Genomic DNA, 17,813 nt, shown 5'->3' on the forward strand with positions numbered 1-17,813 from the left:
TTACTTGTAGGGACATTGCACATGGACATCTCAGTAAACGTAAAAAGATCTTTATTTCTAACAAAGCCATGAAAATTGTCTATTACCATTTCACTAGCATCTGCATGCAAAGCAAACACATATACACCGGCAAATTTGTTTTAAGTCGAATCTAGCTTTGCTATGCTAGCACATGACTATATGATACCATATGATCTCATTCAGTTTTACATGTGAACTTGGAGACTCACAACACTCCGGGATCAATGGTTCCGGCCAGCAGGACGAGCTGGACCTGTGCCGTGTGGTTCCTAAGGCTGCGCGCAGCATTTCAAACCATCTTAGCCTGCACCATAGTCTACACCACCACCCTCTACGGTCCACAGCCTCTCAGGCGTTTAGTAGCTTACCCTGGATACTCTTACCTCACCACAATCCTCATCCTCTCAGACGCGACGCTTGGGGAGGCGCTGAGAGGCTTCTGGCACACGCTTTACGGTTGTATTCAGGTCTTGATCCTTACACTCCTGAGCCTCCGGCTGATAGGACCCGCACACTTCAGTTATTTCGTATCCGCCCTTGCAGTGGCACTGTGCACTTTTGTTGTGGCACTGCCGGGAGCAACTCACTTGATGTCTAAGCGGATTGCGTTTGGTCAGATTGTGATTGTGTATGTAGGCACTGCCATTCATTGTGCAGAAGCAGACGAGTTGGTACTTATGCGCCCGATTCAGGTGTGTTTGAGTACTGTGCTTGGAGCTTCGGCATCTGTTGGGGCTATGTTGTTTCCCAACTTGTTCTTCTACCGAAAGCCATCTCTGGCAGCTGTGTTGTCTCCTTACCTTGCCTACCACGAGGTATATATACATCTACACACACACACACACACACACACACACACACATACATACAATTATAACATGTGTTGTTTGTCTTCCATATGTTTGCATATCATTTTGTATGGGATCCTAAAATTCTTGTATACGATGAGTGCAAAGTTTTCATGATTTTCACAATGCAAACTTCATGATGATTCATAGACGTTGGTTAGGCCAGTGCGTCCACCTTCTTGCATGGAAGTTCGAAACCCATTGGTTGTAGATTGGAGTAGTTCACAATATCGTATTCTTAAAAACTTCACGATGATTCAAATCATGTGGTCCCTTCTTTCGTTTTTTCTTTTCTTGTTTTAGTTATAAAAGGCATTCTTTTGGTTATAAAATGGTAAAGGTACAAAATTTAACAGAAATTTTGAATAAACTGAACTAAAAATTAGGAACAAAAATGGAAAAATAATATTATAGAGGATCGAGTTTTAATTGAAAAAAAAAAAGTGAAAATACACCCAAAAAAAGAAGGGTCACCCAAAAAAAAGAAGGGTCGGTGGAAGAAGAGGTCCTTAAATTCTTGTCACTGATGCCTGAAAATCAGTCTATTCCATATTCCTTCGTGGCTTCATCGTCAACTTCACATCCACCACATAATTCCATTCTTTTTCTAGCAACTTACTCCGTCCAAATTCGAGATTTCAACATTAGTTTTACTGAAATTTTGATAAGATTTGAAATCGTTATATGATGTGTGTGTAAAAATAAATATGCAAATTGAGTGATATAACCTTCAACCTGTTCTTTTTCTTGTCACACCCCAAAATCACATGTCACGATGAACCTAAAGGGAATGCCTGTAACATTTCAGGTGAGACAACTGTGCCAAAAATATGCCGAGAACGCTAGGAAGAGGTTCAACTTCTATTTAGATGCAATCTTGTCTCAAGACAGCTCTGCTGCACTTGACTTTATTTTACAGGCCAAGCCCTTGGCTGAAGCAGGAGAAAAGCTCCTCCGAAGTATTGAACATAAACAGGTAAAACTACCTTCTGTACAAGAGTTGGTTCCTCTGCTCGGGTTTTCTCTGCTGACATTGTGATTTTAAGTTGAACCAATGTGGTTTCTTTTTGGACAGGAAGCCTTACTGTGGGAAAGACCAACAATCAGGAATATCCTCAACCCTAGTCGCTTCTATGTTCGAGAAAAATTGCAGGAAGTTGAAATACCCTTGAGAGGGATTGCAATAGCTTCAACTTCATGCCCTTCCTTTCCTGTTGCCATGATGAAGAAACTGCAAGCGGACTCTTTACACGACCTGAAAAGGCAAATACATGACCAGCTTGAGCAACTCGAGCGCTTTGCACCTTTCTACACAAGAAAGAAAAAGGAAAGATCTTTGAAAGAGGCCTTCTGGCCCCTTGAAACCATTTTTCATGAAGATTTATTGGCTTTCTTTTTCGTTGATTGTCTGAAACTCCTCCAGGAAAATACCGAGGCTATTGAAGAATGCAAGCGAGAGAGCTCTTGCACTGAAAGCTCAGGCGGTTCACAAATCAAATGGAGCTGTGACATTTTGTGCATTAAACCAAGCAAAACAAGTCTATATTTTGCAGTTAAGTGCTCACTTTCATTAGGCCTTGCTGTGCTGTTGGGTTTGCTGTTCAATGAGAGAGAAGCATGTTGGGCAGGACTAATAATCGCAATAAGCTTTGTTAGGGGAAGACAAGCAACATTTACTGTAGCGAATGCTAGAGCACAATCTACGGCAATGGGATCAATCTACGGGATCTTGTGTTGCTTCATCTTCAAGGAAGTCGAGGACTTGAGTTTCTTACCTCTTCTACCTTGGTTAGTTTTCACAAGCTTTCTAAGGCACAGCAGGATGTATGGCCAAGCCGGTGGAATATCAGCAGCTGTAGGGGCACTACTAATACTTGGTAGGAAAGATTATGGCCCTCCGATCGATTTTGCAATTGCTCGAATCACAGGGGCTGTCATTGGATTGATATGTTTCGTCACCATAGAGATTCTCACATCCCCTGCAAGAGCAGCAACTCTGGCAAAACTCAAACTTTCACTTGGATTGGGATCCCTTCAAGCATGCATCGAAGATTTAGTTCTTTTTGACAACCAAATCGCTTCAATGAGTCCAAAGTTGAGACAGAAACAGAGTAAGTTGAAATCCCATGTCAAAAAGTTAGAGAAGTTCATTGAAGAAGCTCAGCTGGAGCCTAATTTCTGGTTCATCCCTTTCAACGGTGCCTGTTATAGCAAACTCCTGAGATCTTTATCAAACATGGAGAATCTTTCGCTTTTCATGTCCAACATAATAGAATCTCTATCACTCGTATTACAGCGCTTCGACCTTGATTTGGAAGAACTCCGAAAACCCATGAAGGGCTTTGAGAAAGATTTGGAGATTTTCAAGAAAAAAGTTGGGAAATCTCTGCACTGTCTTCAAGAACTGGCTTCCAAGAAGTCTGTTGCAGTTCATAACAAACATGACATTGAGTTCGGAACATCAGCAAGGGAAAATGATTCTAGGGGCTTGGATTCAGAGAAGGAAGAGACTGAAAGCATTGTAGACTCTTTTCTTCAAAATTCCAATGAATTATCCAAAAAAATTGCCGCCAGGACTGGATTAATAGAGGATCATCAGAAGCTTAGAGGGCAAGTAACTGTTTGTTTGGGTGGATTAGGGTTTTGCATCAGCAGTCTGCTGAGGGAAGTAAAGGAGATGGAGAAAGAGTTTCAAGAACTTATCAAATTGGAACACCCTTCAAGCCATGTAATTGTATGAAGACACATACTTTAATATCCTAAAATCTTACTCTTCCTAGCAAGTTTATTTTTCAGTCAGAGGGTTTTAAATTATTTAATTATAGAAAGAATATTGCTTCCAACTTCTAATATTTACTTGAGTTTGTCGAGAATGGATCAGCTCATAGCATAGAACATGATTCTAGACCGGTAGATCATTATTCATTAGTCTCTAAATCTTTACCCTTTAGCTAAGATTTGAACTATCATGTGATATGGTAAATCAGAATCATATTATTGTTGAATCCTTAATTAATGAACGTTAAGCTAAGAATCAAATGGTCATGAATCTCGATGCATGTGATGATAACCAGAATTCTTAGTTGTTGAATCCTTAGTTGATCTTTATAGCCAAGAATCAAACGGTCATGCATGTTTGAGGAAACCAAAATCAATAGTTGTTACATCCTTAATCGTTAAATGGTTTGGCTAAGAAATGAACGGCCATAAATATAGATCCACGTCATGAACCCTCCAGAATTTTCGCCGAATCCTTCTAATTTGCGATGGTCCAATCTGTTTTTGTCTGCATGCATGCAGTTACGTGATATTCACCAACGAGTAGTCACAAGTATATGACGAGAGGGTGGTGGCATGAAGTGGCACATCAAATTGTGTACATCTGCCTCAGCCGCTTCCGCCAACCAGTAGCACATAAATCTATTTAACTTGTCAGCATAATCAAAGAGATTATCATCATAAGAGGATATGTCTTTTCTCTAAACAGTCTCTCACTATATCTGTTGGATTGGAACTTGAAGAAGAAGAAGAATCAGCTATGGAGTCTGCTGCTATGGTCTCTGCAGCTTCTTTTGATGATCTGGAATCTTCTCATGATCTGGAGAAGCCACTGCTTGTCGATAATTCTCGGGTTCGAATCCGATAGAACCATGCCAGAGATGTCCATATTCTCAGCTCTGCCTTCTTGCTCATCTTTCTTGCTTTTGGTGCCACTCAGAACTAGAGAGCACTCTCATCACTGTGAGTTGGGTTTTTTTTTATATTTTTTTCCCATTTCCTCTATTTTTCAAGGGTTTGACACTCGCTCTTTTAGTCATTTACACTCCGAATTAAATATTTTGGAAATTTTTCCGCACTCGCAAAAGTAGTACACAAGGATAAAGAATGAGTGCTAGAAGTACTAGATATGTTTTATGTCTTTGATCAACTTGATTCTGATGGTTATGGAACTTTTGGATTTGGCAATCAGGAGAAGAATTTGGGTACCACATCGCTTGAATTTTGTATTTATCATTCGCATTTTTCTCTTTGGTGGCGTCGGCAGTGGTTCGACGTTTGGGTTCAAAGAACACTTTGATTCTTGGGACTAGTGGCTATTGGTTGTTCATAGCACATTTGAAACCAACTTGGTAGCTACTTTACTAATCCACTAAATAACTAGCAACTGAATTTTTAGTCCAAAGTAAAAAAAAAATCCCAGCTGATGTGCATAGAACACGGCTCCTTGACTGCAAATTACAGTAGTACACATATGACATACGTTGTTTGCAATGCATTGAAATCACGAAGGTAAAAAGTTTATGCAAACATGTCAAACTGTGATTCGTTTGCACGGAGGAGCCAAGTATAAGAAAGTCTTTACTGTAGTTTTGTTGCACATGCTTTAACGTTGAACTATTTCTTTGTAGGTACATAATGGTTCCTGTTTCTTTATACCTTGGGTTTGCCTCTTCAATAATATGGGTCGAGCGGGTACGAGATCTCATATTTGCGTCAACTTCAAGTCTTAAGTGTTTAGCGACAAAGATGGAATTTAATTGCTGAACTGATTGTGGATCCATCAGGGAACATATCTAACTGCAGCAGTGCATAGTCATGCCCGAGACGATGGCTTACATGAAGGAACAGTTATTGGCAACTTCAATGGAGAATTTTAGGGATTGTTTGCCTGTCGAGAGGTGAATCTGTTCGGTCCTCCTTATGAATTTGTGCTACAATTTTCTATCAAATTTATCCTGTCATTTTGGCTTATGATCTTTGCTATGAACTTTTGCAGTTCATTGGAAATCTTTTACCACTTTTCTTGCTAAAAGTAGAAAAGTACATGCCAACTGCCATCCTTTTGTATACATTGCTTGTTTGAATTTGCATTTAGAATCCATGGTTGTTTGGATACGATGTGCATTGATTTTGTTTCCCTTTTGATCACTGCAGGACGGAAATGCAAGCGACATAAATTTGTTGTTCACCGTGTTTCTCTGCAATAGACCTTAGGAACCATACTGATGTGCTTCTTAAGCAAACGGGATGACGAAGTAGAGTCTCTCAACTTACTTGCTACTCTGTCATCTTCATCAATGTCGCTCATCCCTCCTTTGTTTGATATACGGAGGCTATTAATCATCCCCCCCCATGGCATATACAGGATTACAACAAGTGTGGTAACTACTTGACCAATTATCGCAGCTATACTGTCCTGCAGCCAAACAATAATAACTTATTTTCCTTTTCTAATCTTTCTTTTTCTTGCCCCGTGTTAATAATTGCACAATTATTCTAATTTCAGGGCTGAATTCGCCAAGTACATCGTTAAACCAATGCTCGGTATGTCTGGTGTGGGCGGTGCAATGGCAGTTTATGGGGCTTTTGATGCAGTAGTAAGTATATATGCACAAGTAGTTCTTTAACCTTGATAGAAGTTTTTTCTAGACTTGTGATCTCACATTTGGGTGCCGCTTATGTTAGTGTTCACTCTCTGCTGGTCGACTTACCTCTGGTCTCAAGTCCATCACTCTTATCGTCACAGGCGGAACATTAGTTCAGGCCGCTATATTCATCTGGCTGCTTCTTTTTTACAGGTTACTTAGCAGTTTTTGTGGCAATTGTAATCTCCAATCTGAAGTGAATGCCTTATTATCTCTAGTTCCATATTTTACCTTTGTTATGATCACGCAGCCCATCAAGCGGACTACTTGGCACATGAACCTTCTTATCATGTCAGCTCTCTTCGGCATCGGCGATGGAGTTTTCAACACACAGCTCAGTGCTTTGATTGGAATATTCTTCAAACACAATACGGTATGAAAAATATCATTCCTTTATAAGTTTTGTTATCCTTGCACACGCCTTGACAATCTGAATCCGAATCTGTTGTTTTTCCTGGACCATGCGCAGGAAGGAGCGTTTGCACAGCTAAAGGTGTGGCAGTGTGGCGCCGTTGCACTCATCTTCTTCATCAGTCCATACATCTCATTACAGGCAATGCTAGTTCTTATGCTCTCTGAGATCTGCCTCTCGTACGCCTCCTTTCTGTTTCTGTATCGCTGAGGCGACAAATCAACCTCGCTTCATCGAGTTTCAGGTTCAGGTTCATGATGTGTTGCGCATGAAATCTTCAAAAGCTAAAAGGGAAAAGTCATACAGGTTTGGATAACATTTTGTGTTGTTACCGTCTCTAAACCCATATCATCCGCTTTGCAGTGTTGTTTATGAAACTAATGAAAAATGAACGTTATATCTCACTCAACCCAACTGAGAATGGTTTGGGTGGTTGGGTTGCTTGTATTTTTATGTGCGGCAATAGTTTGAAATAATATCAACCCGAGCCTTTGGGTTGGCCAGCGAGTTGGAGCCCCAATCGAATCACCCTATGCCCTCCCTTACATTTTTTTTTTCTTGAACAAACGATATTATCTACATTAAAATGATAAGGGAGTGGGTTAAACCTCACTTAACAATAATGTGGTTCATATTCGTATTTGACAAGAACCGAACCTAAAACCTCTCATTTACTTATAAAGATGAATATCGCTAGACTAGTATGAAATTGTTAAGAGGGTGTAGTCAAACTCGGATTTGAGAGGATTTTAAAAGACTTTAAAATGCTAGTGTAGTCAATTAAAATATTTAAAAGGATTTTAAAATCCATCCAAATCTAAGTGTATTAAAAAAATTAATATTTTGGAGGATTTCTATAAGTTGTGGATTTTGTGGGATTTGAGAGTAAGAAGTATATATAACCAAGACTAAAAAGAATTTAACCTCACCCCCTAGGATTTTAAAATCCTTCTTCCCCCTTTGCTCTCGTCCATATTCCGAAAGGTAGGCCATCACTCCTCGATTGCAATTCTTTACAACCAGAACTTTATGATTAAGTTCTTGATCCACTAAATCATCGTTTTGTTAATTTGGATTTGAATATGTATTTGATCAGTAAATCATATTTTTTGTTTGATGGTTAGGGTTTTGGCATAAATTTATTTTCTCAATCTGATCGAATTTTGTTTCTTTTCTTATAAGAGTTCCAGTTTCAAACCATACATGCTTTCGTTTTCTTTGTTCAATTTTTGAATTGAGCTGCAATCTAATAAGTTAATGATAGTGACGATTGGCTCGAGGCCTGATATTTATTTGAATTTTTCGAATTTAGCTCAAAATTTCATTAGGATTTGTTGTTTCTTTATTGATTTTTATAGGGTAATAGGAAAGATTTTTTCTTTTTTTTTTTTCAATAAAAAAATTATATGAAAATCCATTACAATCCATCAAAATCCATTCAAATTCTTTAAAATCCATATGAATTTTGTAGGAATCTTAAATCCTTCTAAATCCTATCAAATCTATCACTTTAAAATCTTAGTTTGACTACACCCCAAAGTGTAATTTAAAATAATAAATATTAAAAAAAGAAAAAGAAAAAACGTTGCAATTATAATGGCGGCAATGACACCGAAATGATTGACAATCGCCGGCGTTTGTCGTTTCGTCAGACTTTTCTATCGATTGATTCAAAGACCTTTCCTTAACCGCTTGATTCCCGATCAACCGGCAAAATGCCAAAATTCGGAATACCCCAACTCCCCTCTCAATTTTCTCATCAACCAAACAGTATTTTAGAGTTAGAACTGAAAATTAACCCCAATTGAAAGTCAATCTCTCTGTTTGTCCACTAGCTCTCGGTTTTCTCTGCCGGCAGAAACCCCTTCCTTTTGGCCTCGCACTATTGGACTCTCTCACTCATGTCTAGGGTTTTATAGCGATTCTTTGAGAATCTGTACAGAGAAGGACTCGAAAGCTATGGACTCGGCCGGTTTTCCCGACGAAGAGACGCCTCTGGTGCCGGATAATTCGCCGATTCAAAGCCGGAGGAATCATACCAGAGACGTTCATATTCTCAGCTGTGCCTTTTTGCTGATTTTCCTCGCTTATGGGGCCGCTCAGAATCTCGAGACAAGTGTCAACAGGGTGAGTTTTAAGTTCCGAAATTTGATTTGCGGATGTGGGTTAAGCCAGTTGTCGCGCCCGCACCGGAGTTTGAATCCGCTGCTCGTAGATTTGAGTGATTTAGAATATCCCCTTATGTCGAAACAAAAAAGTTTGAAACTTTTGCTTTATAAGTGCTTTCCCTTTGATAGATTGTTGTGATTTTTTTCAGCTTGATTGTGATTTTTTGGGGCTGTGAATTTGTGTTCAGGAGGATGATTTGGGGACAATTTCACTTGGGATTTTGTATTTGTCTTTCACATTTTTCTCTATGGTGGCGTCTCCTGTTGTTCGAGCATTGGGATCGAAGAATGCTTTGATTCTTGGGACTACTGGCTATTGGTTGTTCATAGCTGCAAACTTGCTTCCCTCTTGGTAGCTACTAATTTTCTTATATCCGTACTCTCTTACATAAATTCGTTCACTATGCATATGCTTTAGGTTTGAAGTATTTCAGTGTAGGTATACTATGGTTCCGGCTGCCTTGTACTTGGGATTCGCTGCTTCGATAATATGGGTTGGGCAGGTGCAAATTACACCCCATATGTATTTGTTGCAAGTCTCTTTTTAGTGTTTGGTGGAAGTGCTGACCATAATGTGTGTCTATCAGGGGACATATCTAACTTCCACCGCGCGTAGTCATGCCAAAGATTATAATTTACATGAAGGAACAGTCATTGGCCACTTCAATGGAGAATTTTGGGGAATGTTTGCCACTAACCAGGTGACTTTGTGTTATTGGTGAATTTGTGTTACATTATTGGTAATGTTTGTGGCTGTTTTGGCTTATAATCTCTACTTTAAACTTTTGCAGTTTGTGGGAAATCTTATATCACTTGCCGTGCTAAGAGATGGAACAGTTTGTGACTCTGCCATCCTTGTAGTTAAACTTGTGTTTATCTTGTGCCCTTTCTCTTGATTTTGTTCACTCATTAGACCCCATGAGTCTGACGGTCCTAACCGTCGTTTTGGAATCTTCTTCAATCTCATAAGTTAAATCAAAATGCATTTGTTGGTAACGAAACCTGATATTATTTTAACAAGTACAGCAGTCTTACGGTTGTGCAAACATGGCTTTACGTTTCTTACTTCCTCTTTGGACTTCTCAGTAACGACGAAATTTAGGAGTGTCTAGTCCTGCACATACACTAGACTAAGATTTTTATTTAGAACTTATCAGTGTTTTGAAATTTCACGCATTGATTTATTTTTCTTCACATCACCGCAGGGGGGAAGTAATAATGGCACAACCGTATTGTTTAGTGTGTTTCTCATCATTGTGACTTTGGGTACCATACTGATGTGCTTCTTACATAAAGGGGAGGGTAGAACAGAGGAGGACACCCAGGATTCTTCTCCCAGCTTCTGTGCATCTCTGTTGTCTTTGTTAAAGACAATCGTTACTCCTTTGTATGATGTACGTATGTTATTGATCATCCCCCTCATGGTGTATTCAGGATTGCAACAAGCATTTGTGTGGTAATTACTTGACCAGTTATTACTGCCTACTCTCTTGTAGCCGAAACATTATATTTTAGGTTTTCATTTCTTCTTTTACTTTTACCCTTTTTGAACATTGCACAATTGTTCTAATTTTAGGGCCGAATACACCGAGTATATTGTTACTCCAACGCTTGGTGTGTCTGGCGTGGGTGGTGCAATGGCAGTTTATGGAGCTTTTGATGCAATCGTAAGTATGCCAACAAAAGTAGTTTGTATCATTGATTAAATGCAGCTTGTACCATTAGTTAGTTCAGTGGAGGTTGCATTCAAAATCAACACTTTTGCCGATGATGCATTAATGGAGTTTTTATGCATGCTCGATATCTGGTGTTTATCTATCTGACATTTGGTTAATTCATAAATCAGTGTTCACTGACTGCTGGTCGACTTACGTCCGGTCTCAAGTCCATCAAGGTCGTACCCAGTGCACAAGGCTCCCGCTTTACGCAGGGTCTGGGAGAGGTGAATGTCGGCTAGCCTTACCCCCATTTATGGAGAGGCTGCTCCCAAGTCTCGAACCCGAGACCTACCGCTTATGGGCGAAGGCACTTGCCATCGCACCAAGGTGCAAACACAATTATATCACAAAACACAAAGGATGCATGCAGCGTTAAATGTTTCTATTCATTCGGCCCAACATAAAGAAAAAACTGGATAAAGAAGTGAAATTTCCATTAGTGTTGATACCAAATGAACAATAAAAGTACGCATTAATCTTGCATAATCCGATATTTTATTCTAAACTACTCTAGTTTACGACCCGAAGGGAATTCTACTTCGGGTGCAAGGGATGGACGCCAAATGGCCTAACTCACATTTGTAAGAACAAGTTTATAACACCTTATCTAAGAATCAAGCATTCATCCAATTGAATCACAACTAGTTTAAGCTTTGTATTTAAACAGACTTAATAATTAAACCCTTAGAACATACCTACATTGTTCAATCCTGATGAAGAAGCTATTGCAGCTTCAGTGTTGGAAACCTTCTCCTCTTTTACAATGACAATAGCTTCTCTAATCAATAGGTCTTAGAACAACACAAGATGGTATCGCAAGAGCAGTGGTTTGAACCATATATATAGTACTCCTCTATCCATTCCCTATTAGAATTGGACTAGAATTCAAAGTTATACAAACCATAAAGATTTTTGAGACCATAAAGATTTATCCCAAGACTTGTAAGAATCATACTCATACTCTTACATTCTCCCACTTGACTATGATTCATCACAACAAATAATCATCTCAAATTATTATAAAAGTGATCAAATAAGTCATTTACCATCACACTAGTACATAGACACAACCAGCTTACATAAACCAAAACAATGAATTTATAATTGCCTCTGCAACACAAAATGCAAATTTAACTTACAAATCACAATGTCCAGTTCATGTTCATAGCAATGTATCTAAGCTTAAGAGTAAACCAAGACATCTACTCCCACTCATATAGCCCAAAATTGATATAAAAAATACCAAATATTCTTGACAGTAAGTTGTCAGCTTAAAATTATTCATAATTGTATAAATATCACAGTTATGATCCAATCAACATCATTATCATATTCATAGAAGCGATCACCAAATCTTTTGGATAACAAAAGCTTAACCTCACATACAACTTACCTATGCATTTTAAAGTATTGAACTTAAGAATCTTTTCTGTTACATCACAGAATTAACTCAAAAGTCACAACATACTTAATTTGCACTTTGTAATTATGTGAACATTTAGCAAAACCAAACCAATTTGCTCCCACTTATCTAGGCCGTACTTAACACAACCAAGTTAAGTACAAGTTAATAGCAACTATATTAACTAAAAATCATTCCAATACAATGAATGACTAATCAGAATCCATATGGAAACCAAATTTGTTTCCTATTATAATTTCTGGTGGAGTCCTCCTTCAGGCTATAATATTCCTGTGGATTCTTCTAGGATACAGGTTAGTAGTATTTACGTGTAGTGTACCACAGTTTTGTAGAGGGAGAAATTTTTATGGTAAAATCTAATTCAAACCTTTGGCCGATAATATAAATATCTGATTTGAAGCTGTTGTTGAATATGCAATTTCTTGTCATGATGCAGCGCGGAGAGTGGTGTACTCGGAATTGTCTACCCTCTTATAATGGCAGCTGTATTAGGTATTGGTGATGGAGTCTTAAACACACAGCTCAGTGCTTTGCTTGGTATATTCTTCAAGAGCGACACGGTATTGACTACACCTTTCCCTAATTCTTTACGTGTACCAATCTGTACTCACATTGTGTTGTTTCTGGGAACAGGAAGGAGCATTTGCACAGCTCAAGGTCTGGCAGAGTGCTTCGACTGCAGTCGTCTTCTTTATCAGTTCATACATCTCATTGCAGGCAATGCTGATTGTTATGCTTGCCGCTATTGCAATCTCATACACCGCCTTTGTTTTTCTCACGCTTCGAGAGAAAGCGTCACCGTCTTCAACTGCTTGATGTGGTGGTAAGATGAAAATTGAAATCATCCTTGAGAAAAATTCGTGCATACAGGCTGGTACATGTCATGTTTGCTACTGTTATAAACTAAAACATTCAACCTTGACTCGTATGAGCAGCATATCTCCTTAAAGTTGACGTCACTAACTAACAAATCATTTATCACAGCTAACAACTTGTTAATTAGTGAATGACCACTAACAGAATGACACCTATACAATCCAGACCGATAGTTTCCTAACAGCTACATTCTCCAAATCGATCTGCAAGCAAATGTGTTGTCTGTAACTTGTTCATCTATATCTATGTCTTCTATATACACACTATATAAATCCAGCAGCCCATTTAGGGTGCGTTTGTTGCACCGGACTATCTCGGACTGAATTAGCTTCAGGGACTAAGCTGGATTGGTTTAGACTAGACTAAGCTGGACTGACTTAGTGAAGTGTTTGATGCAGTGCCGGATTAAGAAGCAGAACTCTTATATTATATTATTAAATGGGTAAATTACACAGTAGCCCTTCAGGTTTTGAGGTCTATTACAACTCCATACAACAACTTTAAAACATTTCACTTTCATACCTCAAGTACTATTTTATTTCAATATAATACATCCGTTAGATTTTTCATCCATTAATCTGTTAAATGCTGACGTGGCTGCCAAATGTCTTCCTCTTCTTCTTCTTCTTCTTCTTTGTCGCCGGTGTTGGGGGGGGGGGTGGGGTTAGGGACAAATTTTTTTTTTCTTTTCTTCCTCCCTCTTTTTCTTCTTCTTCGTTGGGGTTGGGGGGGGGGGGTTTGGGACATTTTTTTTTTCTTTTCTTCTTCTTCCTCTTCTTCTTCTTCTTTGTCGCTGGGGTTGGGGGGGGGGGGGTTAGAGACAAATTTTTTTTTTCTTCCTCCCTCTTCTTCTGGGTCACTGGGTGGGGGGGGGGGGGGGAGGAGGACAAATTATTTTTTTTTTCTTTTCTTCCTCCCTCTTCTTCTTCTTCTTCTTCTTCTTCCTCTTCTTCTTCTGGGTCGCTGGGGGGGGGGGGGGGACAATTTTTTTTTCTTTTTCTTTCTTCCTCCCTATTCTTCTTCTTCTTGCAGATCTGGGGGTTTTTTTTTTTTGAGAAAATTCAGATTTAAAAAAAATTAAAAAAATATTTATTTGCCACGTGGCAGACATTTGGCAATCACGTGGCACAAATGTAGCAGCCACGTCAGCATTTAACGGATTAATGGATGGAAAATCTAACGGATGTATTATATTGAAATAAAATAGTACTTGAGGTATGAAAGTGAAATGTTTTAAAGTTGTATAAGGTTGAAATGGACCCCAAACCTGAGGTATGAAAGTGTAATTTACCCTTATTAAATCTATATATACAATATTTTATCATTAATTTAATCTAATGTACTAATTTTTTTATTATTATTTTATCATTTGGCTAGAATCATCTTCTTCCTGATTCATTTTTATCTCCGCCCATTGACTCCCTCCCTTCTCCCTTTTTTCTGCCTTTTCTCCCTCTTTTTCTCAGTACTACCGTCTTCCCCCAAAAAACAGGAGTGGGAGGTCTCTGGGAGGATAATCCCCTCTGTCTGATAGTGATACACAAATCTAGCCTTTTTCTCATCACCTGCTCCAAATGACAACAAAAAAACATCTTAAACAAAACCCATTCACACAAAACTCAAATCACCCATGCAATCTGTGCATTTTCTGAAAATCACAAGAAAGATGAAAAAAATTATGACCTGATTGAGCTTTTGCTGAGATGGGCATGGCCGCATGGTTGAGATGCTCTCACAGAGAAGAGCCGTGCCGTCGAAAATCAAGGTCCAGGAGGACGGATGTGTGATCGACGACCTTGTCTAATCTGGGTTCGAGGTGAATCAGATGACGCAGCTCATGGATTCTCCGATTGAGATTCAAATTTGAGGTCTTGTTAGTTTGTGATTCTGGGTTCAAGGTGAGGAGGAAGGGAAAGGACGAGAGAAATGATGGAGCAAGGAGCGAAGTGAGGAGGACAAAGCTAGTTCTTAGCCAGTCCCATGGTATGCGGGGGGGGGCTCGCTAAGACCGCCTAGCGCGGTCCTTAGTCGAGGCGAGTCATCTTTTATCCCATTAATGTTAATCCTGCAGAGCAACAAACATCAGACTAGACTAATTTTTAATCTAGTCTAGTCCAGTGAAAGCTAAAGAGGTCAAACAAACACCCCCTTAGGGTCACGGGCTTCACCAAAACAGAATGGGACAAAAATGTCCCCCAAACAAAAATGTTCCAAAGCAGTTCAAAATAATGCAGGAGTATTTTTGTCATATAAACAATGTTTTTTTATAATTAATTTTTTTTGTACAGTTTTTTATTTTATTTTATTTTTTATAATTAATACCTCACAATAGGTTATCAATAATATGATTCGATCAGTTGTGTTATTAAATATTATTTTCTCTATTTTTAAACACGTTCAAAACATCTTAAGAGACGTAGTGATAGTTATAAAAAAAGGTATTTCGCACCAAATGATTTTTTTTTTTTGAACAAACGAGATTATCTACACTAAGATCTACTCCAACCCTTGAAGTAAAACTCAAATTTTAGGTTCTAAACTTACCCCAACTTGCTCCAACCCTTGGGCAAATATGAGTTTTAATCGAAAACTTATTTTTGGGACAAATTTAGCCTAGGATTCTTTTTGGGTTAGTGAAGTTGGCTCACCATATATGTGTACTTTTTTTAGTTTTATATTTACAAATTCATTGATTTCAACTGCTAAGATTTAATATGATCAAATCCAAAGGTAAAAAAAAGATCTAAAAATCCAAATTTAAACCCAACGGCTATAGTAATTAAAAAAATTTATTTTATGTATTTCATATTCTTACATAATGTTTCACGAGTTTCATGGCGTCGGTTTAGATATTTTTAAATATTTATTGGAATCTAAATATTTTAAATTTAAAATGTTTGTAAAATTAAATTAAGATAGTCTACATAATTTTTTTTTAAAGTTACTTTAAGAAAAAAAAATTATCCTAAATTCATTCTTTAATACTCTTAGGCTAAAAATTTAACCTAGAAGGGTTGGAGGAGAAAACTGTTTTTGGATTAAAACTTAAATTTACTGGGTTACAAATTTTAGGTTTTAACTCATGGGTTGGAGATGGTCTAAGGGGGAAGGGGTGGGCTTAGCCTCATAATGGGTTAACAATAATGTGATTCCAAAAATATGTAGTCGCGCGTAGCACGCCGTGATTCAAAAATGTCTTTTGTATACCCGTAAGCGCGTGCATGAATGTTAGTCTACTTTAAGAGAAATATAAGGTTGGTGCTCAAAGTTCAAAGATCATTAAGAATTCGAATCCGAAGAGCTCAATTGGGTACATTTGTATTTTTATTTTTGAATTATGACATTATGTCAATTCGCAGTCTAATAGCATAAAATATTATTTTGACGTAGGACAACAAACTTGATGTAGAATTTGTTTTTCCTGAAATAAGTAGGATTTAGAGCTCGTTTGGAAGTACTTTTAAAATGATTGAAAGCGTTTTTGGTAAAAATATTTTTTAAATTAATTTTTAGTAAAAATCCAAATGGAACCTGAAAAACCACTTTAAGTGCTTTTTGAAAGAAGCACTAGATAAGTGCTTTTTGGTGGAATTGATTTTGAGTTCAAAAGACACTTTAAGGGTTTTTTCTGGTGCTTGTCCCAAAAACATTTTAGCAAAAAGCACTTAACGTGTTTTTGGAACTTAAAATCAATTCCACCAAAACGTTTTCTGTCATTTTAAAAGCACTTCTAAATAAGTTCGTAGGGCTAGTTTGCGGCTACTGTGCTGTGAAAAAAGTGTTGTTTTGAGAAGTAGGGGTAGAGCTGCTTCTGCTTTATGCTGTTTTGGACCCATTATTTTGAAAAAAAAAATTTTAGCTCCAACTTTTTTTATTTACCAAACACAATTTTAGCTCCAACTTTTTTATAAAGTTGCTTTAAAAAAAATTTCAACAACAAACCAGCCCTTAATTAGTTTTCCTTTCTTATTTGGTTTGTTTGTGTTTTTTATGATTTAGGATTTCCCTTAGGATTAGGTTTTGGTTGTGGTGTTCACTTTAAGGGTGGGCAAACGGGCAACTAGACCATAGGTTGGGCGAGTTAAAGCAGTTCCCGATGGGTACGGGGAGGGTCCAAATTTTCTAAATTCAAAACATGGCGGGGCAAGACGGGTCCAAATAGAGAAAAAGGCCCTTAATCCAGATCGAATCCACTGTCCAAATAGCTGAGGAAATAGACCTTGTCTCATTCTCTCTTTGTCTCTGATCTCAATCCAGAATTCACGACTTTCCTAACTCCTCCCCTCTCGACTCTCCAAATAGTTCAATTCTCTTGCTCCCAAGTCCCAACTCGATTGAGTATGTATCTGCAATTGAAGTTGGAAAGATTGAAAGAAGTGCACGAATAGAGTCTGAGCGAGGCTGAAAAACTGGCTAAAAATAAGATCTAGAGAAGACCAAAGAGGAAGAGATCAAACCGGATGATGTCTTGCCAGAGAAGAAAGATATCTTCGTTGAAGTCTCCGGGCACGATGGCTAAGTTTTGTGTTAAGGAAAACATCAAGATGCTTACAAGAACTTACATTTATCATATTTAAGTACTTCAATTAATTAGTTAAATTTTTAATAATATATATAATAAGTTATTATTATGAAAAAATGTCTACAAGTTGGATTAATGAAATTTGAGAAGAAAAGGTTTGACAAAAAAAAAAAATGAGTAGAAAAGAAAAGCAATGAAATTATAGAAAAATTATCCTATCATGAATTTTTAAATAATATTTAGTAAGTTACTAAGTGAAAAAAAAATGTCTAAAAATTGGCTTAATAAAATTAGAGAAGAAAAGATAAGCAATGAAATTATAGAAAAAATTTCTACAAGTTGGCTCCTTAATTGACCTGTAGCTGAGCTGACTTACATGACCAGATCTATGACGACTCA

The 17,813-nt window shown here is 37.9% G+C and overlaps 2 protein-coding genes and 1 pseudogene across 3 annotated transcripts; all 3 read left to right on the forward strand.

Annotated features, from left to right (window-relative positions):
- The first annotated feature begins 233 nt into the window (after nucleotides 1-233).
- Nucleotides 234-3,730, forward strand: LOC126592704 (uncharacterized). Its single transcript, XM_050258463.1, has 3 exons — nucleotides 234-836; nucleotides 1,678-1,845; nucleotides 1,945-3,730. Exons 1-3 carry the CDS (start codon nucleotides 246-248, stop codon nucleotides 3,607-3,609), a joined length of 2,424 nt encoding a protein of 807 aa, XP_050114420.1. The 5' UTR covers nucleotides 234-245; the 3' UTR covers nucleotides 3,610-3,730.
- A 587-nt stretch (nucleotides 3,731-4,317) lies between these two features.
- Nucleotides 4,318-7,227, forward strand: LOC126593946 (UNC93-like protein 3; annotated as a pseudogene).
- A 1,127-nt stretch (nucleotides 7,228-8,354) lies between these two features.
- Nucleotides 8,355-12,965, forward strand: LOC126593945 (UNC93-like protein 3). Of its 2 annotated transcripts, none has more exons than XM_050260121.1 (11): nucleotides 8,355-8,834; nucleotides 9,064-9,227; nucleotides 9,315-9,378; nucleotides 9,463-9,576; nucleotides 9,667-9,744; nucleotides 10,081-10,331; nucleotides 10,452-10,542; nucleotides 10,722-10,767; nucleotides 12,243-12,309; nucleotides 12,453-12,576; nucleotides 12,650-12,965. In XM_050260121.1, the coding sequence occupies exons 1-11, from the start codon at nucleotides 8,667-8,669 to the stop codon at nucleotides 12,830-12,832; spliced, it is 1,350 nt and encodes a 449-aa protein (XP_050116078.1). In that variant the 5' UTR covers nucleotides 8,355-8,666; the 3' UTR covers nucleotides 12,833-12,965. The 2 variants fall into 2 exon arrangements, with proteins under 2 accessions (XP_050116078.1, XP_050116079.1); XM_050260122.1 differs by having other exon boundaries at nucleotides 8,359-8,834; nucleotides 9,667-9,711.
- The last annotated feature ends 4,848 nt before the right edge of the window (nucleotides 12,966-17,813 follow it).

This window comes from Malus sylvestris, chromosome 12, assembly GCF_916048215.2.
Source record: "Malus sylvestris chromosome 12, drMalSylv7.2, whole genome shotgun sequence".
NCBI lineage: Eukaryota > Viridiplantae > Streptophyta > Magnoliopsida > Rosales > Rosaceae > Malus > Malus sylvestris.